Genomic DNA, 27,114 nt, shown 5'->3' with positions numbered 1-27,114 from the left:
TTGGCATTGCCGAGTGCTTTGTGGCTGCTAGGATTCCATACGGCACAGAAGGTCTTTCTTTCCTGCTTTGTTATTCAAATACTGAGGCTAAGGTCACATGGCCAGGGCTCCTATTGGCTCTCTAGAGTCAGAGTTTTTTCTCAGTCTCCACCTGCTGGTAGGCGAGCACAACCCATCAGTCCAATCCTGGTCCGGTCCGGAGGGACTAAAGGAAAGCAAATTAGCAGGTAAGATCTAATTTCTCCTTTAACTTACCTGCTTAGTGACTTCTTTGTTCATCTGTCAGTCGGTTTCTTTTGTTGGTCTTGATATTATTTAACTTGTGTGGGGTGCCATGAACTAAGATAAGTGAGGGGGAGGGGGAATTCTTTAACTAATCTGCCTATTAGTGACTTTTTTGTTGCTGAATTTCATTGGCTAAATCTTCAATTGATATTTCTACTGAGTGGTAACTCAGATATTCTCTTAATAATTGCATCTTTATTCTGCATATCGTGAAATAGAACTGGTGCACATCTTAGGAGAGTTTCTTTAATAAATTCTCCCTCACTGAGTGCTTTTCCATGCTGAGCTATGGAGTGAGCAATGCTCAAACTTGCAGATGTTAAATTTGTAGAACCTTTTACAAATTTAAGGATGGAATTAGATTGGCTCTTATAAAAGTGTAGCTGCCTGGAAATGTATTCCTTCCTTTCATCCTCACTTTTTTTCAAGAGCTGGGAATGATTAGTTTCAAAATGTCTATTTATATTCCACGTTCTGCTTACTACCGTTCAGTACATAGAACGCAAAATGATCTGCCATTTTTTTCTATAATGCTATACATCTCAGTCCATGTCTCTTGAAAGGGTTGGCTACTGCTACTACCACTTCCTTTACTTAACCTTGGTTTTTATTTTTTGGGTTCTCCATCAGGGGGGCAGTGACAGAAGATAGAATTATAGATAGCCTGTTAGCCCTGCAGGCAATTAGGGGTTAACTAGCCTAACTGACCACCTTATGTAAATTAAGATGGCTGCCGCTATTTCTAATGGCGGGAAACGGCACCCATAGCACATGCCCTCGCCTCTCCCAGCCTCCCTCTCACCTATCTCAGTAATGATGGTCAATTACAAATCCACGACACCCCAGAACAGTAGATTGGATGATGGTTGCTGGTAATGGTGATCACAGGGCCCTCAGAGATGCGTCCCCCACGGCATTCCGCTGCTCTCTGCTCCGCCGGCCGGAAGTGAGGTCAAAGATCCCCTAACGGCCGTGCAGGAGCCGGGGCAGAGGGAGCAGCAGGGAGGGAACAAGCGGAGCACTCGGAGGGAGCCAATAGGAGCGCACATGGCACCCCCCCCAGCGGGTAAACATGCACCGGGGGGCGGGTGATTTCGCCGGGGGGGGGGGAGGTCGCGCTGCACCTGGGGGGGGGCGCATCGGCGATCCGCCCCAGGTGTCAGCAAGGAACTCCGCTGCTTCTCTGTATGCGGCCACATGCGGCCGCGTGTCACTGAAAATGGCTACGCGTGTCAGTACTGACACGCGTATCATAGGTTCGCCATCAGGGATATAGTCGAAACACGACCCCTACTCATTCCTTGTGTGAATCGACAGTAGAGCGGTGATCTTGTAGTTGTTGGAAAGGTACGAGTCAGCTGGCTCACTGTGTTGGCATGTGATGTAACTTTTCCTTCAATAAAAATATTAAAAAAAAAAAAAAAAAAGACAGTTGTGCACAATCGGTGGCTATTTTGTTTTTACTGGTCATTTCCACTGTGTCTGTTTTGTGAGCTAAGAATGGTAGAGATGTGTTCTTCTTTTCCTTGTATGAAAAAAAAGACCTGTCTGTGACTCTAAATTCATACCAAAACATCGCTTGATAGCACATGCTGTCAGCATGGAGGAATGAAATGCCAGAGTGTGACAGACACTTGTTTTCCTCTAGTTTAAAAAACTTGCTTTGTAATTGAATCTGCTTTAATAGCTAGTGGGTAGCTCATGTTTTGATCCCAGTGATTGTATGCGATATGGCATGTTTTACTGAATAGACTGAAATATTGTGTAATACTGTATGTCGCATGTCAACAAAGGAGTAACTGCTGATATTTCTGATATTCCTGTTGCAGCTGAAATTTTGGAGTTGGCTGGGAATGCTGCAAGAGACAACAAGAAGGGGAGAATCACTCCCAGACATATTCTTTTAGCAGTGGCGAATGATGAGGAGTTGAACCAGGTACTGAACTGTACTGATAAAAGTTGTTTGGAAAATTTGTTTGTTTAGCTAAATGCAGCAGCAGTAAAGCAGTCAGTTTTCCACAATTCGGTCTTCAACCCTTATTTCATGGTTGTGACCCCTCCTGGTTGAAAAAAGACACTACATATAATTCTGATTCCGAGAAGGTTTAGAAGGCAATTTTTGAACCAGCTGCATAAGCGGATGCAGCCAGCATATGTGTAAAAAGAGATAATTTTAGGAAGGGACAGTACACGTGAAGGAGCGTTTTTGAAAGAACTTCCAAGTCAGGATTGGGATGCCCTGCACCTAATGGGCTAGATTCTATATATGGTGCCTGAAAATTCTTCGTGGGAAAAAAAAAATTTGCCTAGGCGTATTCTGTAAAATACACCTATATTTGATAGAATAGGCTTAAATTTCTGCATGGTATATAAAATATACAGAGCTCCTTTCCACGCAACCAAATTTAGTCCTGGCCATTTACGACATGTTTTATTTGGCATAAATTCCGATGCCTAAATAGGCGCAGAGCGGGTGTATTCAATAACAACGTATATAGATTTTAGAAATGCCCATGGCCACACCCTCTTTTCAACTATGCAAAGTAGAATTTATGCGCACCATATTACAGAATACGCTTAGTGAGTTGTGTGTGTAAATCTTAATGCCAATTAGTGCTAATAATTGCTTGTTAACATCTAATTAACAGCGCTGATTAGCTACTTTACCATTTAGGTTATGCACATTGTTATAGAATACACTTCGATTTCCATGCGGAAAATATGGCTTCATGTATAGAATCCTGGGGAATGTCCAAAAAAACTCCATCTATCTCACTGTACAACAGGCATGGACGCTGTTCAAAAATACCATCCTGGAGGCCCAGGCCAAACATATTCCGCAAATTAGAAAAGAAAGACGGAACTCCAAAAGACAGCCGGCGTGGTTGAAAAGTGAGGTGAAGGAAGCTATTAGGGCTAAAAGAAACGCCTTCAGAAAATGGAAGAAGGAACCGTCTGAAAATAACAAGAAGCAGCATAAGGAGTGTCAAAGCAAATGCAAGGCGCAGATAAAGAAGGCCAAGAGGGATTATGAAAAAAAGATAGCATTAGAGGCAAAAAAACATAGTAAAAAATGTTTTCTGGTATATTAAAAGCAGGAAGCTGGCAAAAGAATCGGTTGGGCCGCTGGATGACCAAGGGGGTAAAAGGGGCGATCAAGGAAGACAATGACATAGCGGAGAGATTGAATGAATTCTTTGCTTCGGTCTTCACTGAGGAAGATTTGGGTGGGATACCGGTGTCGGAAATGGTATTTCAAGCGGACGAGTCAGAGAAGCTTACTAACTTCACGGTAAACCTGGAGGACGTAATGGGGCAGTTCAGCAAACTGAAGAGTAGCAAATCTCCTGGACTGGATGGTATTCATCCTAGAGTACTGATAGAACTGAAAAATGAGCTTATGGAGCTACTGCTAGTGATATGCAATTTATCCTTAAAATCGAGCGTGGTACCGGAAGATTGGAGGGTGGCCAATGTAACGCCGATTTTTAAAAAAGGTTCCAGAGGAGATCCGGGAAATTATAGACCGGTGAGTCTGACGTCAGTGCCGGGGAAAATGGTAGAGGCTATTGTTAAAAACAAAATTACAGAGCACATCCAAGGACATGGATTACTGAGACCAAGTCAGCACGGCTTTTGTGTGGGGAAATCTTGCCTGACCAATTTACTTAAATTCTTTGAAGTAGTAAACAAACATGCGGACAAAGGTGAGCCGGTTGATATCTGGATTTCCAAAAGGCGTTTGACAAGGTATCTCATGAAAGGCTACAGAGGAAATTGGAGGGTCATGGGATAGGAGATAATGTCCTATTGTGGATTAAAAACTGGTTGAAGGATAGGAAACAGAGAGTGGGGTTAAATGGGCAGTATTCACAATGGAGAAGGGTAGTTAGTGGGGTTCCTCAGGGGTCTGTGCTAGGACCGCTGCTTTTTAATATATTTATAAATGATTTAGAGATGGGAGTAACTAGCGAGGTAATTAAATTTGCTGATGACACAAAGTTATTCAAAGTTGTTAACTTACGACAGGATTGTGAAAAATTACAGAAGGACCTTAAGAGACTAGGAGACTGGGCGGCTAAATGGCAGATGACGTTTAATGTGAGCAAGTGCAAGGTGATGCATGTGGGGAAAAAGAACCTGAATTATAGCTACATCATGCAAGGTTCCACTTTAGGAGTTACGGACCAAGAAAGGGATCTGGGTGTCGTCGTCGATAATACACTGAAACCTTCTGCTCAGTGTGCTGCTGCGGCTAGGAAAGCAAATAGAATGTTGGGTATTATTAGGAAAGGTATGGCAAACAGGTGTGAGGATGTCATAATGCCGTTATATCGCTCCATAGTGCGACTGCAACTTGAGTATTGTGTTCAGTTCTGGTCGCTGCATCTCAAGAAAGATATAGCAGAATTGGAAACGGTGCAGCGAAGAGCGACTAAAATGATAGCGGGGATGGGACGACTTCCCTATGAAGAAAGACTAAGGAGGCTAGGGCTTTTTAGCTTGGAGAAGAGCTGGCTGAGGGGAGAGATGATAGAGGTATTTAAAATAATGAGTGGAGTGGAACAGGTGGATGTGAAGCGTCTGTTCACGCTTTCCAAAAATAGTAGGACTAGGAGGCATGCGATGAAACTACAGTGTAGTAAATTTAAAACAAATCGGAGGAAATTTTTCTTCACCCAATGCATAATTAAATTCTGGAATTCGTTGCCAGAAAACGTGGTGAAGGCGGTTAGCTTGACAGAGTTTAAAAAGGGGTTAGACGGTTTCCTAAAGGACAAGTCCATAAACTACTACTAAATGGACTTGGGAAAAATCCACAATTCCAGGAATAACATGTATAGAATGTTTGTATGTTTGGGAAGCTTGCCAGGTGTCCTTGGCCTGGATTGGCCGCTGTCGTGGACAGGATGCTGGGCTTGATGGACCCTTGGTCTTTTCCCAGTATGGCATTACTTATTTGCTTAGCAGTTTTCAAATAGGAAAGACGTGAGAAAGATGTCCTTACGCTGGAGATGTCGATCCTGAACAAACCAGTGGCATAGCCAGAGAGCCAATTTTGGGTGGGCCTAAGCTCAAAGTGGGTGGGCACAAAATTTTCTCTACCCCCCGCCCTTCCCCCACCTCAGAATACAATGTACACTTTCTCTGAAGGTGGCCAGAATTCCCTTTTACCAAGCTTGGCAGGCAACAGGATTGTCCCTAAGCCACTGATGCTGGCACCCCATGCACATTTAGTTGTCAGTGACTCAAGGATGCTGTCGTCGACTGCAGAGCTTGGAAGAAGGGAGTTCTGGCCATCTTTGGATGAATTCCACAGCTGGGGATGCTTAGGGATCCCTCTACCAGCTATATAGCAAGGGTCAGGACCAATGTTAATCATGCTGGAGCCCTGGTCAAAAAGTAGAGGAGAGCCCCCACCTCTCTGAACCCCTTTTCTCTCTGCCTCCTCTCCAATTTCCCCACCTGCCATTACTATCACACCACAAAGGGTACAGGAGTGCACACTATGTAGCAACAATATCAAAATGCTTACTTACCAAACACATTATGAATCAGTTTATTGCATCAACATATGTCATTTTTGTTTAATTTTTAAAGACAACAAGGCATCATATATGGCTCTAAAATAAACTATTGGATCTCCTATTGCACACAGCTATTCTAGATCTGAAGCTCTCCATTTTGTCTTAATGTCTTATTTTATCTTTTACATAAAAATGCACTTGTGCAACAAATGGTTTTTTTTTTTTTTAAAAAGGCAACAAAACAGCGACCAGTTCACATATCTGAAAATGCAGATTACAGTACCGTAGAGACTTGATGATCACACTGACAGACTCTCACAAAATACAGAACAAGGGATCACAAATCAGAAATAGACATATTTAGACAAAAACTGAGCTGGGAACCCCAAGAAGTTAAACTTAGCATGTACTACAACACTGGAGAAAGGAGGACAGAAATGCATTTCCTTTTCTACTGAACATAATACAAAGACATTTACTATGCACATTTCCCAAAGCTAATATATTCCATTTAAAGCGTTCAAAATAAAATTATTTTTTTCTACCTTTGTGGTCTGGACCTTTTATTTTTCCATCATGTTGGTTCTGGTTTCTCTTTTCTGCTTTCCTGTCTGCCATCTGCTGATTTTCCTTCAAGTGGCTGCTGTCAATTTGTCTTTTCTCTTGTCTGTTCCCTCACTACACTTGCCTCTTTTTTTTCTGCTCTCTGTCAACTCAGATTTCACCTGCTATTACCCTTCTCCTACTTTTTACTTTTCAGCCATCTATCAAATTTCCACCTTCTCTTACCCAGTAGCTCTCATATTACCCATCTCAAATCTTCCCCAGCCCTCCATTCTCTTTTCATCTTTAATCTAATCCCTATTACCATATTTCTACTCTCTCTGATCACTATCCTCTCATTCATTTCCTTGCCACCCCTCCTGACCTCTCCCACATGATTTGCTATCCCCTCCACCCTTCTAGCCCAGCATCTGTCCGTCTTCTCCCCATCTCATCTCTCGTAGCTTGACATCTTCATGTCCCTTCTTTCTTCCTCCTACTTGCTCCCCCATTCCCCTCTCTTCCTTACTCCCACTGTCTGCATCTCTCCATCACCTCTCTCTGGCCACTGGATCCAATTCTCTCCTCTTCTTCCCTCTCATCTACCCCCATATCCAAAATCTCTGCCTGTCTCCTATTGTCCACCATATCTCTCTTTCCCTCTCTTGTTCCCAAAATCTCTCTTCCGCCTCCCCTATGCAGCATTTTCTCCCTTGTCTTGTCCACTACCTTGTCCAATATTTCTGCCTCTCTCCCCCGTGCATCATCTCTTCCTCCGCGCCACCCCTGTGTCCAACAATTCTCCCTCTCCCACCCTCCATGCAGCATCTCACCCTCCCTCTCACTGTTATGTCCAATATTCCTCCCTCTCTCACTTTCCATGCATCCTCTTTCACTCCTCCACTATGTCCATTTTTCCCTTTCACCCTCCATGCATCATCCCTCCCCTCCCTCCCCTCCATACTTATGTTCAACAATTCTCCTATCCTCTCCCCTGGCCCACAATTCTCCTCTCCCCTCTCCTGTCCAACAATTCTCTCTCTCTCATCCCTCTCACCCACCATGCAGCATGTCTCCCTCCCCTCTCATCCTTATGTCCAACATTTCTCCCTCTCTCATCCCTCTCACCCTCCATGCAGTCTCTCATTCTCCCCTCCACCATTATGTGCAACAATTCTCCCATCCCATCCCCAACAATTCTCCCTGCATCTCTCCTTCCCTACTCCACCTCTCAGCTTTTCTTCTATGAACGGGTCCCTGGCAGCAGCAGCATGGACAGGAATAGGCTGGGCTCCTGCAGTCCTGCATCTCCCTCTGTTAAGTGTTGCTCTTGCTTCAAGCAACAGCAGCGATTCTCACATGCTGCCTACCACTAAACCAGAAGCCTCATTTCTGCCGCCGCCTAGTCAGAAACAGGAAGTTGCGACAGAGGGAGGGGGCAGGATGCGGCAGAAAGGAGACTTCCGGCTTAGCGGCAGGCAGCGTGTGGAAATCGCTGTCGATGGGAACACGTTCATGCAAGAGCGACGCTTAAGGGAGGGAGATGCAGGACTGTGGGAGCCCAGCCTGCTCTCCTCCATGTCAGCGATTAATGGTGCTCCTCTCTGTGCAGCACTGCTGGGTGGGCCTGAGCCCAAACTCTGTGGGCCCAAGCCCACCCGTGACTATGCCCCTGGAACAAACATTTTACAAACTGAAAATTTTATAAACAGGGGAAAACAAAGGACAGGGATGTGTGTCTGGCAGCATTCTTATTAAAATGGTCACACAGCTGTATGTGCAGAGCAGGGGAGCAGCCTAGTGGTTAGTGCAGTGGACTGTAAATCAAGGGACACAAATTCAAATCCCTCTAACTCTTTTTTTTTTTTTTTGTAAATGTGATCCTTCCAGGAACAGAAAAACACCTACCGTACCTGAATTTACACCACTTCAGTAGCCTTCAGGCTCGCAGGTGTTTTATATCTTTAGGGGCAGTAAGTATTTTTCTATTCCTGGAGGGAGCCCCAGAAAAAATATTAATAGAGTTAAAGTGGGATTTGAATCTGTGTCCCTTCGTTTACAGTCCTCTGCACTAACCACTAGGCTACTCCTCTGACCTGTTTGCTGCTTTGTTCATAATACCTAGAGCTAACATAGAGCCTGGTTTTCCTATCCAGTTTCTCTTTCAGAGGAGAGGGAAGGGGACAGCAGTCATTGAAGGATTATGGAGGGGTCATGCCTTAATCCCTCCAGTGGTCAGCTGCTCAATCAGAGCACCTTTTTGAACTTGGATGTGACTGAAGTATCTCTTGATAAAAACGTCATTTTTGGACTTCTTCCCATTTGAAACTTGCTGTTGGATGTCCTATTTTTGCCTTCCCTAGTCCTGCCCTCAACATGCTCCCTTTGCTATTTGGATAGTGCAGTGTGAAACATCCAAATTCTGACTTTCCAAAATTGGGATTTGGACGATTTTAGTAGATGGACCCCTTTTATGCATTTTGAGGTGTCCATCTGTTTTGAAAATGAGCATCTTAGAATTTCTGTTCTAAATAGCTTCTTATACATGCAAGCAGCAGTGGCAGGCACATATGTATATTTTCATCGGCTCCAGAGGAAATCTAAACAAACATGTTATGTCTGCTGTGTTATACACATATACTTTGCATTTTACAAAGTGTAGGTATACATCCCTAATTCTGCAAAATTTAAAAATGTAATTTAGAAAAACACATTTAAAAAATCATTGACATTACATAAATCTAGATCTAACAAAATTCTAAAATAGATCCAGATAAGCTCACCAAGCAGAATTATTTTAAAAGCATTTTTCTAAGAAACCTAGACATAAAAGAAGTAGTCACTATATACTTTACTTAAATTTGACCAAAATTAAGCAACCTGGAAGTACTGCTGATTTAACAGCAAGAATCTACCATTTGTTAGTGTTGCAACAGCCCATCCTTCTTTAATTCAATAGAAATCAATTTTTGCAGCCCAGTGTTTTACAGTTGTGTTTCTTGGAGTGGGCTGCTGCTTTTGGGCACTGTAACCAAAATGAAAAACTGGGGAAGTGTGCAGGAAGAGATTGTTGTTCTATTGACTCAAATTCCCCAGGTGGTTCAACAGACACAAAATTTGAGCCACATTGTGGTTAGAAAGGCAAGTAACATGGTGGTAGCGGGATAAGTTGGATCCTTGCTGCAAGAAGAGTCATTTCCTTCAAAGTATACTGTGTTTAACTGACAGAAGACATTTTTAGTACAACTCCTGAAGAGCAGCAGCACTTTAAGGAGTTCTGAGAGAGAGAGAATGGAGGGCTGATTTAATAAATTTGAATTTTATTCTGTCAGTATACAAAGGGGGTAATTCTCTACAGGTTTCCAGAGGTAGGCACTAGGATGCTGCATGGTAAGCGCAAATTCTGTATCTGCAGTTCTCCCGAGGACAAGTAGACTGCTTGTTCTCACATGTGGGCCTTGCTTCCAGAATTTCTGGAGGGACTGCTACGACAGTCAGCTTCGGTGTTGGGGGTGCTTACACCTTCTGTACCGTCTGCTGCAGCGGTGTCTGGCCCTTCTGCAGTGAGGTGGCGCCCCCAGGCAGAGAGGCTAGAACTCTTGATTCTTTTGGGAGGAAGACATATCAGGCCGCTATGTTCGCCGCCAAGATTCAGTCATACCAGCTCTTCACGAGCGTGCATTTGTGGGACTTGATATGGCAACTGTCGAGGTTGGTTGATGCACTCCCTACGGAGCTGGCCGAGCCTTTTCGCCAGGTGGTCAGGTAGCAGAAGGCGTGTCGAAAGTTCCTGGCCAGGGGTACATTTGACACTTTGGATGTGGCATCCAGGATCGCTGCTCAGGGTGTAGTGATGCGCAGACTCTCATGGCTGCGTGTCTCTGACCTGGATCATTCGGTCCAGCCGCGAATGGCGGATGTTCCTTGCCGGGGGGACAACCTTTTTGGTGAAAAGTAGAAGATCTTGTTGATCAGATCAAGAAGCATAATGGATTCTCTCTCCCACCAGGCGCCTTCTGCTACTGCCTCCTCATCTAGGAGGTATTTTGGAGGGAAGAGAAGTGCTCCCTATTCCTATCCTAGGCATAGGTATACTCCTGCTTCTCAGCAGCCTGCCCAGGCTCAGCCCCAGCGTGCTCGTTCTCGTCAACAGCGTGCGTCTAAGGCTCATACTGCTCCCCAGCAAAAGCAAGGGACGGGCTTTTACATAAGTACATAAGTACATAAGTAGTGCCATACTGGGAAAGACCAAAGGTCCATCTAGCCCAGCATCCTGTCACCGACAGTGGCCAATCCAGGTCAAGGGCACCTGGCACGCTCCCCAAACGTAAAAACATTCCAGACAAGTTATACCTAAAAATGCGGAATTTTTCCAAGTCCATTTAATAGCGGTCTATGGACTTGTCCTTTAGGAATCTATCTAACCCCTTTTTAAACTCCGTCAAGCTAACCGCCCGTACCACGTTCTCCGGCAATGAATTCCAGAGTCTAATTACACGTTGGGTGAAGAAAAATTTTCTCCGATTCGTTTTAAATTTACCACACTGTAGCTTCAACTCATGCCCTCTAGTCCTAGTATTTTTGGATAGCGTGAACAGTCGCTTCACATCCACCCGATCCATTCCACTCATTATTTTATACACTTCTATCATATCTCCCCTCAGCCGTCTCTTCTCCAAGCTGAAAAGCCCTAGCCTTCTCAGCCTCTCTTCATAGGAAAGTCGTCCCATCCCCACTATCATTTTCGTCGCCCTTCGCTGTACCTTTTCCAATTCTACTATATCTTTTTTGAGATACGGAGACCAGTACTGAACACAATACTCCAGGTGCGGTCGCACCATGGAGCGATACAACGGCATTATAACATCCGCACACCTGGACTCCATACCCTTCCTAATAACACCCAACATTCTATTCGCTTTCCTAGCCGCAGCAGCACACTGAGCAGAAGGTTTCAGCGTATCATCGACGACGACACCCAGATCCCTTTCTTGATCCGTAACTCCTAACGCGGAACCTTGCAAGACGTAGCTATAATTCGGGTTCCTCTTACCCACATGCATCACTTTGCACTTGTCAACATTGAACTTCATCTGCCACTTGCACGCCCATTCTCCCAGTCTCGCAAGGTCCTCCTGTAATCGTTCACATTCCTCCTGCGACTTGACGACCCTGAATAATTTTGTGTCATCGGCGAATTTAATTACCTCACTAGTTATTCCCATCTCTAGGTCATTTATAAATACATTAAAAAGCAACGGACCCAGCACAGACCCCTGCGGGACCCCACTAACTACCCTCCTCCACTGAGAATACTGGCCACGCAATCCTACTCTCTGCTTCCTATCTTTCAACCAGTTCTTAATCCATAATAATACCCTACCTCCGATTCCATGACTCTGCAATTTCTTCAGGAGTCTTTCGTGCGGCACTTTGTCAAACGCCTTCTGAAAATCCAGATATACAATATCAACCGGCTCCCCATTGTCCACATGTTTGCTTACCCCCTCAAAAAAATGCATTAGATTGGTGAGGCAAGACTTCCCTTCACTAAATCCGTGCTGACTTTGTCTCATCAGTCCATGTTTTTGTATATGCTCTGCAATTTTATTCTTAATAATAGCCTCCACCATCTTGCCCGGCACCGACGTCAGACTCACCGGTCTATAATTTCCCGGATCTCCTCTGGAACCTTTCTTAAAAATCGGAGTAACATTGGCTACCCTCCAGTCTTCCGGTATTACACTCGATTTTAGGGACAGATTGCATATTTCTAACAGTAGCTCCGCAAGTTCATTTTTTAGTTCTATTAATACTCTGGGATGAATACCATCAGGTCCCGGTGATTTACTACTCTTCAGCTTGCTGAACTGACCCATTACATCCTCCAAGGTTACAGAGAATTTGTTTAGTTTCTCCGACTCCCCCGCTTCAAATATTCTTTCCGGCACCGGTGTCCCCCCCAAATCCTCCTCGGTGAAGACCGAAGCAAAGAATTCATTTAATTTCTCCGCTACGGCTTTGTCCTCCTTGATCGCCCCTTTAACACCATTTTCGTCCAGCGGCCCAACCGACTCTTTGGCCGGTTTCCTGCTTTTAATGTATCTAAAAAAGTTTTTACTATGTATTTTTGCTTCCAACGCTAATTTCTTCTCAAAGTCCTTTTTTGCCCTCCTTATCTCCGCTTTGCATTTGGCTTGGCATTCCTTATGATCTATCCTGTTACTTTCAGTTGGTTCTCTTCTCCACTTTCTGAAGGATTGTTTTTTGGCTCTAATGATTTCCTTTATCTTACTGTTTAGCCACGCCGGCTGACGTTTAGTCTTTTTTCCCTTTTTTCTAATACGTGGAATATATTTGTCCTGAACCTCCAGGATGGTGTTTTTAAACAGCATCCACGCCTGATGCAAGTTTTTTACTCTGCGAGCTGCTCCTTTCAGTCTTTTTTTCACCATTTTTCTCATTTTGTCGTAATCACCTTTTCTATAGTTAAACGCTAGCGTACTTGATTTCCTAGTTTCACTTCCTTCAATGCCAATATCAAAACCGATCATATTATGATCACTGTTATCAAGCGGCCCTCGTATCGTTACCCCCTGCACTAGATCATGAGCACCACTAAGGACTAAGTCTAGTATTTTTCCTTCTCTTGTCGGCTCCTGAACTAGCTGTTCCATGAAGCTGTCCTTGATTTCATCAAGAAATCTTATGTCCCTTGCGTGTACAGATGTTACATTAACCCAGTCTATATGCGGGTAATTGAAATCCCCCATTATTATTGTGTTGCCCAGTTTGTTTGCGTCCCTGATTTCCTTTAACATTTCCGCATCCGTCTGTTCGTCCTGGCCAGGCGGACGGTAGTACACTCCTATCACTATCCTTTTCCCCTTTGCACATGGAATTTCAATCCACAGTGATTCCAAGGAGTGTTTTGCTTCCTGCAGAATTTTCAATCTATTTGATTCAAGGCTCTCGTTAATATACAATGCTACCCCTCCACCAATCCGATTCACCCTATCACTACGATATAATTTGTACCCCGGTATGACAGTGTCCCACTGGTTATCCTCCTTCCACCAGGTCTCAGAGATGCCTATTATATCTAATTTTTCATTTAGTGCAATATATTCTAACTCCCCCATCTTATTTCTTAGGCTCCTGGCATTCGCATATAGACATTTCAAACTATGTTTGTTGTTCCTAAGTACATCATGCTTAGTACTTGACAGTATTAATTGGCAATCTTTTGTCTGATTTTTATTGTTATTTAAAGATACCCGATCTACTACAATCTCTTTTGCAACCTCACTATCAGGATACTCTATCTTCCCTGTTATGGTGATATCTTTGAAAGATACCTTATCCCGAACCATGCTCTTTTGAGCGACTGTCGGCCTTCCCCCCATTTCTAGTTTAAAAGCTGCTCTATCTCCTACTTAAACGCCGATGCCAGCAGCCTGGTCCCACTCTGGTTAAGATGGAGCCCATCCTTTCGGAATAGGCTCCCCCTTCCCCAGAATGTTGCCCAGTTCCTAACAAATCTAAAGCCCTCCTCCCTGCACCATCGTCTCATCCACGCATTGAGACTCTGGAGCTCTGCCTGTCTCTTGGGCCCTGCGCGTGGCACAGGTAGCATTTCAGAAAATGCTACCCTGGAGGATCTGGATTTCAGCTTTCTACCTAAGAGCCTAAATTTTGCTTCCAGAACCTCTCTCCCACATTTTCCTATGTCATTGGTACCCACATGTACCAAGACAGCGGACTCCTCCCCAGCACTATCTAGAATCCTATCTAGGTGACACGTGAGGTCCGCCACCTTCGCACCAGGCAGGCAAGTCACCAGGCGATCCTCACGTCCACCAGCCACCCAGCTATCTATATGCCTAATGATCGAATCACCAAGTACAACAGCTGTCCTAACCTTTCCCTCCCGGGCAACATTTGGAGATATATCCTCGGTGCGAAAGGATAATACATCCCCTGGTGGGCAGGTCCTGGCTACAGGAGTACTTCCTACTTCACCAGGGTGATGCTCTCCTTCTAGGAGACCTCCCTCCTCCAAGGTAGCACAGGGGCTACCTGACTGGAGGTGGGACTTCTCTACAACATCCCTGTAGGTCTCCTCTATGTACCTCTCTGTCTCCCTCAGCTCCATCAAGTCTGCTACTCTAGCCTCAAGGGAACGGACACGTTCTCTGAGAGCTAGGAGCTCTTTGCATCGGGCACACACATATGACACCTCACCAATTGGGAGATAATCATACATGTGACACTCAATGCAAAAGACTGGATAGCACCCCTCTCGCTGCTGGACTGCTGACTTCATCTTAGTGTTTTTTGAGTTTTTCCGTAATTTAAAACTTGCTAAAGTATTAAGGATATCAGCCTATCACTAACTTACAGTTCCTCCTTTAAACCCCAATCTTCAAGTTCCGAAAGCACAAGCAAAATTTGTTCACTTACCAGGTTTCAGTTAAGCATAGCCTCAATAAAAGTGTCCATACTGGACAACTTGCCAGTCGGGGGAGGTTGATATTTTTTCACCAAAGGTGGCCTCTCATAACCTTCGACCGGTGGGTTCTTCAAATAGTCCGGTTAGGATACACCCTCAATCTGGAATCCAAACCTCCAAATTGCCCACCAGGAGCTCATTCTTATAGCTCCCAGCACAAATGGGTACATGCAGAGGAACTCTCCGCCCTTCTAAAGGCTCAAGCGGTCGAATCACCAGGGAAAGAAGGGTTGGGATTCTATTCCAGGTACTTCCTTGTGCAGAACAAGACAGGGGGGATGCGTCCCATCCTAGACCTAAGGGGCCTGAACAAATTTCTGGTTCGAGAAAAGTTCAGGATGGTTTCCCAGGGCAACCTTCATCCCATGATTTGGGAGAATGATTGGATATGCTCTCTGGACTAAAAGGAAGCTTAACACCATATCTTGATACTTCCAGCTCACAGGAAGTATCTCGGTTTCGGCTGGGAACTCAGCACTTTCAGTACCGTGTATTGCCTTTTGGTCTGGTGTGTGCGCCCAGAGTGTTTACAAAGTGTCTGGCGGTGGGTAGCAGCAGCGCTACGCAGACTGGGAGCAGTGTTGCCAGGGCTGCGGGTTTACCGCACAATTGGGCGGCTTCCTGCGACCCCGCTGTGGCGTTTTCATGCCGCTTGCAGGTTGCGGTTTTTTTTGGGCAGCTTTCTTTTGGCCGGGCGGGTTTTTTTTTTGGTTGGCTGAATGCGGTTTTTTTCGACCCGCGGGGGGGTGGGGGCTAATGATGTTGGAGGCAGGGTTAATGACGGCAGGGGCAGGGTTGATGATGTCGGAGGCGGGGTCGTGGCGATTTTGGGCTGGTTTGGAGCTGGTTTTGAGCGTGGAAAATTATTAAATCTGGTAACCTTGGACTGGGAGTGCATGTGTTCCCTTAACTCGAAAATTGGCTGGTGAAGAGCACCCGGAAGCAGGCGCTCTACAGTCCATCGAAATGACTATCCGGGTGCAAGAGCTATGGGTTCGTGATCAATTACTCCAATTCCCATCTCACCCCAGTACAGAAGTTGGAATTCATTGGGGGCTCTGTTGAACACACAAGACAGCTCGAGCTTATCTTCCCAATGCAAGGGCGGGCAACCTCCTGTCCCTGGTTTGTCCATGGTTCGAGCGTCTCAACAGATCACGACTCAGCAGATGTTGAGACTTCGGGGCCTTCCACAGTTCATGTAAACTCCATGGCACGTCACATATGAGATCAGCTCAGTGGAACCCTAGCTTCCCAGTGGTATCAAGCTGCTGGGGATCTAGAGGATGTTATCCAACTGCCCACCGACTTCGGAATTCCCTTCAGGTGGTGGGTGATTCGATCCAATTTGACCTTCGGATGTCCCATTCCAATTCCTCAGTCACAAAAAGTGCTGACGATGGATGCATCACTCCTGGGGTGGGGAGCTCATATAGATGGGCTTCACACTAAAAGGGCCTTGGTCCTTTCAGGAAAAAGATCTTCAGATCAACCTCCTGGAACTGCGAGCGAATTTGGAATGCTCTAAAGGCTTTCAGAGATCTGCTGTCAAACCAAATAATTTTAATTCAGACGGACAATCAGGTTGCCATGTATTACACCAACAAGCAGGGGGGCACCGGATCTCGCCCTCCTATGTCAGGAAGCCGTTCAGATGTGGCTTTGGGCATGCTGTCACGGTATGTTTCTACAAGCCACTTACTGGCAGGCATAAACAACAGTCTGGCCGACACCACTGAGCAGGATAATGCAACGTCAGTGGTCACTGAACATGGGAATACTCCCCAAGATCTTCTGAGTGGGGGCATCCCCTCGGTAGTTTGCCCATCAGATCAATCACAAGGTCCCTCTATTTCTGTTCCAGACTTCAGGCCACGACAGACTAGCTCAGATGCTTTTCTCCTACATTGGGGAACAGGCCTTCTGTATGCGTATCCTCCCATACCTCTAGTAGGGAAGACTTTGCTGAAACTCAAGCAAGACTGCAGAACCATGATTCTGATTGTGCCCTCATGGCCCCCTCAGATTTGGGTCCCTCTTCTTCTGGAGTTGTCTTCCGAGAAACCGTGGAGATTGGACTGTTTTCCAGCCCTCATCACACAGAACTAGGGGTCGCTTCTATATCCCAACCTCCAATCTCTGGCTCTCATGTCCTGGATGTTGAGAGCTTAGAAATTGCCTCTTTAGTTCAGAGGGTGTCTCCCGGGTCTTGCTTGCTTCCAGGAAAGATTCCACGAAAAAGTGTTATTCTTTCAAATGGAGGAGGTTTGCTGTCTGGTGTGACAGCAAGGCCCTAGATCCTTTTTCTTGTCCTACACGGACCCTGCTTGAATACCTTCTACACATCAGAGTCTGGTCTTAAGACCAACTCCATAAGAGTTCACCTTGGTGCGATTAGTGCTTATCATCGCCGTGTAGAGGGTAAGCATATCTCTAGACAGCCTTTAGTAGTTCGCTTCATGAGAGGTTTGCTTTTCTCAAAGCCCCCTGTTAAACCTCCACCAGTGTCATGGGATATCAGCGTCGTTCTCGCCCAGCTGATGAAAGCTCCTTTTGAAACACTGAATTCCTGCCATCTGAAGTACTTGACCTGGAAGGTCATTTTCTTGGTGGCTGTTACTTCAGCTCGTAGGGTCAGTGAGCTTCAGGCCTTGGTAGTGCATGCACCTTATATTAAGTTTCTTCACAACAGAGTAGTTCTCCGCACTCACCCTAAGTTCCTGCCTAAGGTGGTGTCAGAATTCCATCTAAACCAGTCAATTGTCTTGCCAACTTTTTTTCCCCGTCCTCTTACCCGCCCTGGCGAAAGCAGTTTGCATGCCCTGGACTTCAAGAGAGCATTGGCCTTTTATGTGGAGCGGATGAAGCCCTTCAGACAGTCCACCCAGTTGTTTGTTTCTTTCAACCCCAACAGGAGGGGAGTTGCCATCGGAAAACTCACAATCTCCAGTTGGCTAGCAGATTGCATTTCCTTCACTTATGCCCAAGCTGGGCTGACTGTGGAGGGCCATGTCACGGCTCACAATGTTAGAGCCATGGCTGCATTACTGGCACACTTAAAGTCAGCCTCCATTGAGGAGATTTGCAAGACAGCAACGTGGTCATCAGTTCACACATTCACATCTCACTACTGCCTTCAGCAGGATACCCGACATGACAGTCAGTTTGGGCAGTCAGTGTTGCAGAATCTGTTTGGGGTTTAGAATCCAAATCCACCTCCCTAGACCCAGTTTTATTCTGTTCCAGGCTGAACTCTCGGTTGTTTATGGTTTAGGGTCAATCTATGTTATGTCCTCGATGTTGCAAGGCCCAATGACCCATGTTCATTGTTTTGGGTGAGCCTGGTTGCTAGGTATACCCAAATGTGAGAACAAGCAGCCTGCTTGTTCTCGGAGAAAGAGAAGATACTTACCTGTAGCAGGTATTCTTCGAGGACAGTAGGCTGATTGTTCTCACAAACTCGCCCACCTCCCCTTTGGAGTTGTTGTTGTTTATTTGTATTTATGCTTTTTGATTAAACTGAAGAGGCACGCTCACGCAACGGGCGGGAAGTCGTCCGCGCATGCGTGGTGCACACTGCACGCGCGCCAGAAGACTTTGGCAAAACTTTGCCGTTTCCTGGGCCGATGCGGACGTCAACCCACATGTGAGAACAATCAGCCAGCTGTCCTCGGAGAATAACTGCTACAGGTAAGTATCTTCGCTTATGTACGTAGATGTGGTTAGAGAATGCTAGTGTAGTCTGCAAGTTATGCCACCTAGTGTAGGTGCAAGCACTTGCGCTAGCTCAGTGGCTGTTGTAAATGCTCAAGCCTAACACTGTCAGGCATATAACTGTAGTATTCTAATAAAATGTGTGTAAGGCATACCTCTGACCCACCTGTTCTGTAATTTTCTGGTCTTTTCTTTTGGGTCGCTTTTTTTCTATGGTTTTATGTGAGTTTCCACTGATAGTGACAAGACAAGAATTTCTGGTTACCACAAACTGACAAAGACCATTGCGATGACATCCCAACCACCTGTCTTGTTACAAACAAATGACAAGACCCCCCATGTCATGACATCCCAACTGTTTGTTACTGAGCAGAGGTGTGGCAAGGACACTAAGGCCCTATCACAGGTCTCCTATATACTTGCAGGAGTGCTGATTGGGTGATATATGGAGGTGGTCCTTTGTGATGGGAAGGTATATAAGAATGACCTCATCATTAAAGACGCTATGAAATAGCCAGCTTGCAGGAGAGTTTATATCCTTTGCCACAGCCTATTCCAAGGGGCGTGTCCTTCCCACCCCCCCCCCACCACCTTGTAAAAATAATTCTTTATAGCTAAGAATCTTTCACTTCATCTTCCTTTCTTCTTTCTTTTTCTTTTTCTTCCTTCTATTGTTAGATTCTGTTCTGTAAAACTACTAATGCAAGAGCCAATAGTATTTACTTGTATTGTTGCAGTGAGAGAAATAAAGATCCTTTTGGTTTTCTAACTTAGCCTGAGTTTTTTATAAGAATAGCAATCAAATGCAAGCCAGTACAAAATTGGTAACCCGATCGTTTCTGGAGGCGTTCTTTTGCACTTTCTCCCGTCGTGTTGGCCAGATGGAAGATGACACTTTATTGTTGTTTAATTTTAACCCGCCCATGCTCTTCATGGTCCATGCCCCCTCACAGCTGCACACTGTGGATTTTGTACGCTCTTATTTGTAGAATACCAACTAAGAGTAGTGAGATGCATAACTGACAGTTTTTTCTTTCTTTTTTTTTTTTTTTTTTTAATTTTTCTTGGATTTTTACTCATACCGTTTTTCAGTTGGTAGTCATGGTGAGTACATTCAGGTACACTGGGTGTTTCTCTGTCCCTGCAGGGCTCACAATCTAATTTTGTACCTGGAGGGCAATGGAGGGTTAAGTGACTTGCCCAAGATCACAAGGAGCCCGTAGTGGGATTTGAACCAGCCACTCATGGATGTCAAGACCAATGCTCTTACCACTAGGCTACCTCCACTCCAATTAGTGCCAGTTAACACCAGTTAGAAGCTAATTGCTAACTTAAGTTGCACACGTAACTGGAAATATTCTGTAACTTATGTGTGCAACTTTCCATTCTAAGCGTAAAATTGTACTCGCAAATTTAGAATTAAGAGGAAATGTCCAGGGCAGGTTACAGTTGAAAACATATAATAAGCATACAGTCAACACATTACAAACTCACAAAACCTTAACAGTGGCTATCAATACAATAATATAGCCAAACATTAGCAATGGTAAAAGGAAAAAAAGAATACTAGGTCCAATGATCTTTTTGTTAAATCAAATGCATGAAGAAATAAATTTATCTATTTATTTGTAGATTCTTGGTATTAATACAGAGGACCTCTGAAGTGGCTTCTATGAGGTTTACAGAGTAAACATAAAGATAAATGAGAAAAAGAGAGCATGGAGAGGAACTATTAGAGGTAAAAATATGGGTGGAGGTAGGATGAAGGCTACTGAGTGACAGATTTATGAATTTAAACCAAAAGCTTCTTAAAAAAGGTAGGACTTGAGAAGGACCTTAAATTTGATTTTGGACCTAATAACTAAAGGCAGTTTCACAGGACCTCTGAAAGCATCATGGATGAGGGAGAGGGAAGGTGTAAGAGAAATTGCAAGGAGTGGAGATTGCAGTTAGGAACATAGGATGTGAACTTGTATATATGGTGCCAAAACGTATGGCGCTGAAAAAGCACTATGTTGTATCAAACTGTGCTTAAAGTTAGGCGCAATTTATCGAATAGTGCTTAAGCTCCGAGGAATGGTGGCTAAACTTTAGGTGTGACCATTTGCACCAACTGAAATGTGCAAATATATGTGAATAAATTAGGCACGTATCCCCCTCATTCTATAACAATGCGCTGTGTGTAGAATTTAAATTAAATCTAATTGGTGTCAATAATTGGTTGTTAAGTCAATGGTTGGCACTAAGCCACATTGAGCCTGCAAATAGGTGGGAAAATGTGGGGTACAAATGTAACAAATAAATAAATAATTAGCTCATTATCAAATTGGATGTGCTCCCAAATTTGTACTTGTAATTTTTAAGCGATTTTTATAGAATTTGGAGGATAGTGAATGAGCATATTGTTAATATAGGTAAGTGCAGCAGTGTGCCAGCCTTTAAAAATCAGTAGCAGAATCTTAAGTTTGATGTGGGTAGAAGTAGAAGATGAGAAGGGTAAACTAGCCTTATTGGGGGTAATTCTATAACTAGGTGCCTCTATGTTGGCACCCCATGGCCATGCGATAGGAGCCTATTGTATTCCAGAACCTAATCATCTAAGTTCCATTATAGAATACTAGCATGACCTGTTACTGGCATGCCTAACATGTAGGCCCCTGCTGTTATGGCAGCCCCAGAGCTGGTGTAAGTGTGAGCCCCCAAATGAAGCAAGGGTGCATTTTAATTTACAGTATTCTGTAAGTTACCTGTGGGAGTCCTACCTATGCTCCTCCCCTTTGTAAGTTACATGCAGTGGCGTACCAAGTGGGGGCGGTCCGCCCCGGGTGTCGGCGGGTGGGGGGGTGCTCCGCCGTCTCCTGCCACCACCCTGCGTTTTTTTTTAAAAAAATCCATTCAGCGAGGGACACAGGCAGCGCCTCGTGTCTGCCCTGCTGTGTGCTTTGAAAAAAGAAAATCGCTTCGCTGGCGTCGGGCCGGCCTTCTCTCGCTATGTCCCGCCCTCGAGGAAATAGGAAGTTACCTCAAAAGTGGGCGGGACATAGCGAGAGAAGGCCGGCCAGCGAAGCGATTTTCTTTTTTCAAAGCACACAGCAGAGCAGACATGATGCGCTGCCTGCGTCCCTCGCTGAATGGATTAAAAAAAACGCAGGGTGGTGGCAGGAGAAGAGGGCTCTGTCGCTCTCCACGGAGGGGGGGGGGCTCAGATGGGAGAAGGAGGTGGGGGAGCTCAGAGGGGAGAAGGGAATTGGGGAGGGGTGGGGGGAGCTGAGAGGGGTTCTCAGAAGGGAGAAGGGGGGAGGGGTGGGGGAGCTCAGAGGGGAGAAGGGAATTTGGGGAGGGGTGGGGGAGCTCAGAGGGGTTCGCAGAGGGGAGAAGGGAACTGGGGAGGGGTGGGGGAGCTCGGGGGTCGCAGAAGGGAGAAGGGAACTGGGGAGGGGTGGGGGAGTTCAGAGGGGTTCGCAGAGGGGAGAAGGGAATTTGGGGAGGGGTGGGGAGCTCAGAGGGGTTCGCAGAGGGGAACTGGGGAGGGGTGGGGGAGCTCAGAGGGGTTCGCAGAGGGGAGAAGGGAATTTGGGGAGGGGTGGGGGAGCTCAGAGGGGTTCGCAGAGGGGAGAAGAGAATTTGGGGAGGGGTGGGGGAGTTCAGAGGGGTTCACAGAGGGGAGAAGGGAATTGGGGAGGGGTGGGGGAGCTCAGAGGGGTTCACAGAAGGGGGGAGGGGTGGGGGAAGCGATTTTCTTTTTTCAAAGCACACAGCAGAGCAGACACGATGCGCTGCCTGCGTCCCTCGCTGAATGGATTAAAAAAACGCAGGGTGGTGGCAGGAGAAGAGGGCTCTGTCGCTCTCCACGGAGGGGGGGGGGGCTCAGATGGGAGAAGGAGGTGGGGGAGCTCAGAGGGGAGAAGGGAATTGGGGAGGGGTGGGGGGAGCTGAGAGGGGTTCTCAGAAGGGGGAAGGGGGGAGGGGGGGGGGAGCTCAGAGGGGAGAAGGGATTTGGGGAGGGGTGGGGGAGCTCAGAGGGGTTCGCAGAGGGGAGAAGGGAACGGGGGGGGGGGGGGAGTTCAGAGGGGTTCGCCAGAGGGGAGAAGGGAATTTGGGGAGGGGTGGGGGAGCTCAGAGGGGTTCGCAGAGGGGAGAAGGGAATTTGGGGAGGGGTGGGGGAGCTCAGAGGGGTTCGCAGAGGGGAACTGGGGAGGGGTGGGGGAGCTCAGAGGGGTTCGCAGAGGGGAGAAGAGAATTTGGGGAGGGGTGGGAGAGCTCAGAGGGGTTCGCAGAGGGGAGAAGGGAACTGGGGAGGGGTGGGGGAGCTGAGAGGGGTTCGCAGAGGGGAGAAGGGGATTGGGGAGGGGTGGGGGAGCTCAGAGGGGTTCACAGAGGGGAGAAGGGAACTGGGGAGGGGTGGGGGAGCTGAGAGGGGTTCTCAGAGGGAAGAAGGGAACTGGGGAGGGGTGGGGGAGCTGAGAGGGGTGCTCAGAGGGGAGAAGGGGTCTGAAGCTGGAACTGGCGTCTGACAAGGGGGCAGGAGGGAGAATGGGTCCATGCCTGGGGCAGGTGGGAGAATGGGTCTGGGGCTGAAAAGGGGGGATGCAAAGCATGTGGTGGATGAAGGGGGCTGGAACTGGGGGCTGAAAAGGAGGGTATTTGGGATAAGGGGGCTAGTGCTGGAACTGGGGGCTGAAACGGGGCAGGGGCTGAAACTGGGGGCTTTAAAGGGGACAGGGAGAACTGGCTGGGGCTGAAGCTCAGGACTGGTGAGAGAAAAGGGCTGGGGTTGAAACTAGGGGCTGAAAAGGGGACAGGGAGAAGTGGCTGGGGGCTGAAGCTCAGGACTGATGGGAGAAAAGGGCTGGGGACTGGTGGGATAGTGGGGCTGAAAAGGGGGGCCGGTGGGAGATGTGGGCTGGGGCTGGAACTAGGGGCAGGTGGAACTGGGGGCTGAAAAGGGGGGGCAGAGAGAGGGGACAACAGACCCTGGATGGATGGGAGAGGGAGGGCAGACGGATTGAAGGGGCAGAGAGAAAGGGCAGATGGTGGGTGGAAGGGGGAGAGAGAAAGAGGGCAGACTGGGGCAAATGGTGGATGGAAGGGAGAGAGAGGGCAGACAGTGGATGGAAGGGGCAGAGAGAGAGAGGGCAGACAGTGGATGGAAGGGACATTAGAGAGGGCAGACACTGGATGGCAGAGAGAGAGCAAAGACAGATCCTGGATGAAAGGAAGACAGTGAAAAGAAGATGAGAAAAGCAGAAACCAGAGACAACAAACTGTAAATATATATTTTTATTATTTTGCTTTAGGATATAGTATTGTAGCTGTGTTGTTTATAAATAGAACATGTAAATAAGGTAATCTTTTTATTGGACTAATTTTAATACATTTTGACTTAACTTTCAGAGAACAAAACCCCCTTCCTCAGGTCAGGATAAGATACTGTAACAGCACTATACTGTACTGACCTGAGGAAGGAGATTTTGGCCTCTGGAAGCTACAGTGGTGGAAATAAGTATTTGATCCCTTGCTGATTTTGTAAGTTTGCCCACTGACAAAGACATGAGCAGCCCATAATTGAAGGGTAGGTTATTGGTAACAGTGAGAGATAGCACATCACAAATTAAATCCGGAAAATCACATTGTGGAAAGTATATGAATTTATTTGCATTCTGCAGAGGGAAATAAGTATTTGATCCCCCACCAACCAGTAAGAGATCTGGCCCCTACAGACCAGGTAGATGCTCCAAATCAACTCGTTACCTGCATGACAGACAGCTGTCGGCAATGGTCACCTGTATGAAAGACACCTGTCCACAGACTCAGTGAATCAGTCAGACTCTAACCTCTACAAAATGGCCAAGAGCAAGGAGCTGTCTAAGGATGTCAGGGACAAGATCATACACCTGCACAAGGCTGGAATGGGCTACAAAACCATCAGTAAGACGCTGGGCGAGAAGGAGACAACTGTTGGTGCCATAGTAAGAAAATGGAAGAAGTACAAAATGACTGTCAATCGACAAAGATCTGGGGCTCCACGCAAAATCTCACCTCGTGGGGTATCCTTGATCATGAGGAAGGTTAGAAATCAGCCTACAACTACAAGGGGGGAACTTGTCAATGATCTCAAGGCAGCTGGGACCACTGTCACCACGAAAACCATTGGTAACACATTACGACATAACGGATTGCAATCCTGCAGTGCCCGCAAGGTCCCCCTGCTCCGGAAGGCACATGTGACGGCCCGTCTGAAGTTTGCCAGTGAACACCTGGATGATGCCGAGAGTGATTGGGAGAAGGTGCTGTGGTCAGATGAGACAAAAATTGAGCTCTTTGGCATGAACTCAACTCGCCGTGTTTGGAGGAAGAGAAATGCTGCCTATGACCCAAAGAACACCGTCCCCACTGTCAAGCACGGAGGTGGAAATGTTATGTTTTGGGGGTGTTTCTCTGCTAAGGGCACAGGACTACTTCACCGCATCAATGGGAGAATGGATGGGGCCATGTACCGTACAATTCTGAGTGACAACCTCCTTCCCTCCGCCAGGGCCTTAAAAATGGGTCGTGGCTGGGTCTTCCAGCACGACAATGACCCAAAACATACAGCCAAGGCAACAAAGGAGTGGCTCAGGAAGAAGCACATTAGGGTCATGGAGTGGCCTAGCCAGTCACCAGACCTTAATCCCATTGAAAACTTATGGAGGGAGCTGAAGATGCGAGTTGCCAAGCGACAGCCCAGAACTCTTAATGATTTAGAGATGATCTGCAAAGAGGAGTGGACCAAAATTCCTCCTGACATGTGTGCAAACCTCATCATCAACTACAGAAGACGTCTGACCGCTGTGCTTGCCAACAAGGGTTTTGCCACCAAGTATTAGGTCTTGTTTGCCAGAGGGATTAAATACTTATTTCCCTCTGCAGCATGCAAATAAATTCATATACTTTCCACAATGTGATTTTCCGGATTTAATTTGTGATGTGCTATCTCTCACTGTTACCAATAACCTACCCTTCAATTATGGGCTGCTCATGTCTTTGTCAGTGGGCAAACTTACAAAATCAGCAAGGGATCAAATACTTATTTCCACCACTGTAAATGTATTAGTCCAGTAAAATGGTATTATTTTATTTTCTGTATTTGTTTTATTTCTATTTGTTAATTTGTAAAGTGGTGATTGGTATTTGTTAGTTTTTTCAAATTTACATCTGCTAGGGGACATTTTCTGTTTCTGTGGTGTTGCATTTTATGCAGAGTCTGGCATTGGGGGTTCAGTTTAATTTTTGTCTAAATAGAAAGTTTATGATTACTTATTCTATAGTGGATTAGGGTGTATCTGTGTTTGTGAAAAAGACATGGCTTTCGGTTGGCATTGACTGTGCAGGATCGACGATCTGTACTAATCTGTCTGTTTTCATTTTACAATAGGTGAATTGATGTTCTAGTGCTCACTGTAGTGTTTAAGATGCTTTCCTTTTGTGACTCGTAGAAATTACTGCTTATGGTATGGTAGAATTGCTCTATAGGTCCTGAGTGTTTTGTATTCTCGGTATGCCTAGTACTGGATTTGGGGGGGGGGGGGGTGTTAAAAAATGACCGGCCCCGGGTGTCAACTACCCTAGGTACGCCACTGGTTACATGGATATTTGCAGAATAGCGCTGAGGCTCAATATTGGCATTGCCATTATTCTAAACATTTGCTTGTGTAATGCACACATAAATGCGAGTGTGTAATTTATAGAATTGCCCTTATGTACTGTGGCTGCCAGAGTTGAGATAGCTTATCATTGGAAAGCTGCCAAGCAGGGAGTCCTTGCCAAGTCGATTTTGGAATATATAGAGTGAATGAGATAACTGCCTTTAAAATCAGTGTGTTGGGGTATTCAGAAGAGTATGGGCATCCTTTGAAGACTGTCTTATGTGCTGTGAGTGAATTAGAAGCTAAATGGAAAGGTATTGAGATAGATGGGAGGGGAGGTGGTGGTATGGTTATACTGGTTAAATTTAAAGGATGTGCATGTTGGTATTGTTTACTGTTAAACTATGGTGTTCATCATTAATAAACTTTAAATAAAAAAGAAAACTGCAGAACAGCCTGATACATATTTTTGAGCTCTTTTGAGGTTGATGCAAGGACAGGCTAGAATATCCCTGAAATAGGAATATCCCTAACCACACCCTCTCCAAACAAAATCATGTGATGTGACACCCAGCAACAAGCCTTCTCCAGGGTAACCCACACACTTGGGAACACACTCCCAGAAAGGCTGCAGTTAACACAACACTACCTTGTGTTCATGTGTGACTAACTAGTTAGTTGCTTCTTCCAGTACAGGCCTGGGAGAAGACCCAAACTTTCACTTGAAGAAGCAAGTAACTAATTAGTCACACACGAACACAAGGACCAGCTACACATACTATAGCAGGACTTGCTTTTCCACTTCTACTCTAGCTGAAATAATTTTCCTGTGCCTTCTCTGACTTTATGTGCAAATGTTTCTTAAGATATGTCACCCTTATTGTGAGCTAACTACCGTTACTCTATC

At 46.0% G+C, this 27,114-nt stretch overlaps 1 protein-coding gene across 2 annotated transcripts in view; it reads left to right on the top strand.

Annotated features, from left to right (window-relative positions):
• Positions 1-27,114, top strand: part of LOC115470394 (core histone macro-H2A.2) — a 184,442-nt gene that overhangs the window by 30,881 nt on the left and 126,447 nt on the right. For both annotated transcript variants that reach the window (XM_030203527.1, XM_030203526.1), the window contains exon 3: positions 2,115-2,221. In XM_030203527.1, coding sequence (XP_030059387.1) covers positions 2,115-2,221 — 107 coding nt within the window. The remainder of the gene's footprint in view (positions 1-2,114; positions 2,222-27,114) is intronic.

Source organism: Microcaecilia unicolor, chromosome 5, assembly GCF_901765095.1.
Source record: "Microcaecilia unicolor chromosome 5, aMicUni1.1, whole genome shotgun sequence".
In the NCBI taxonomy this organism is placed as follows: domain Eukaryota; kingdom Metazoa; phylum Chordata; class Amphibia; order Gymnophiona; family Siphonopidae; genus Microcaecilia; species Microcaecilia unicolor.
This window is presented reverse-complemented; position numbering and strand designations above follow the sequence as displayed.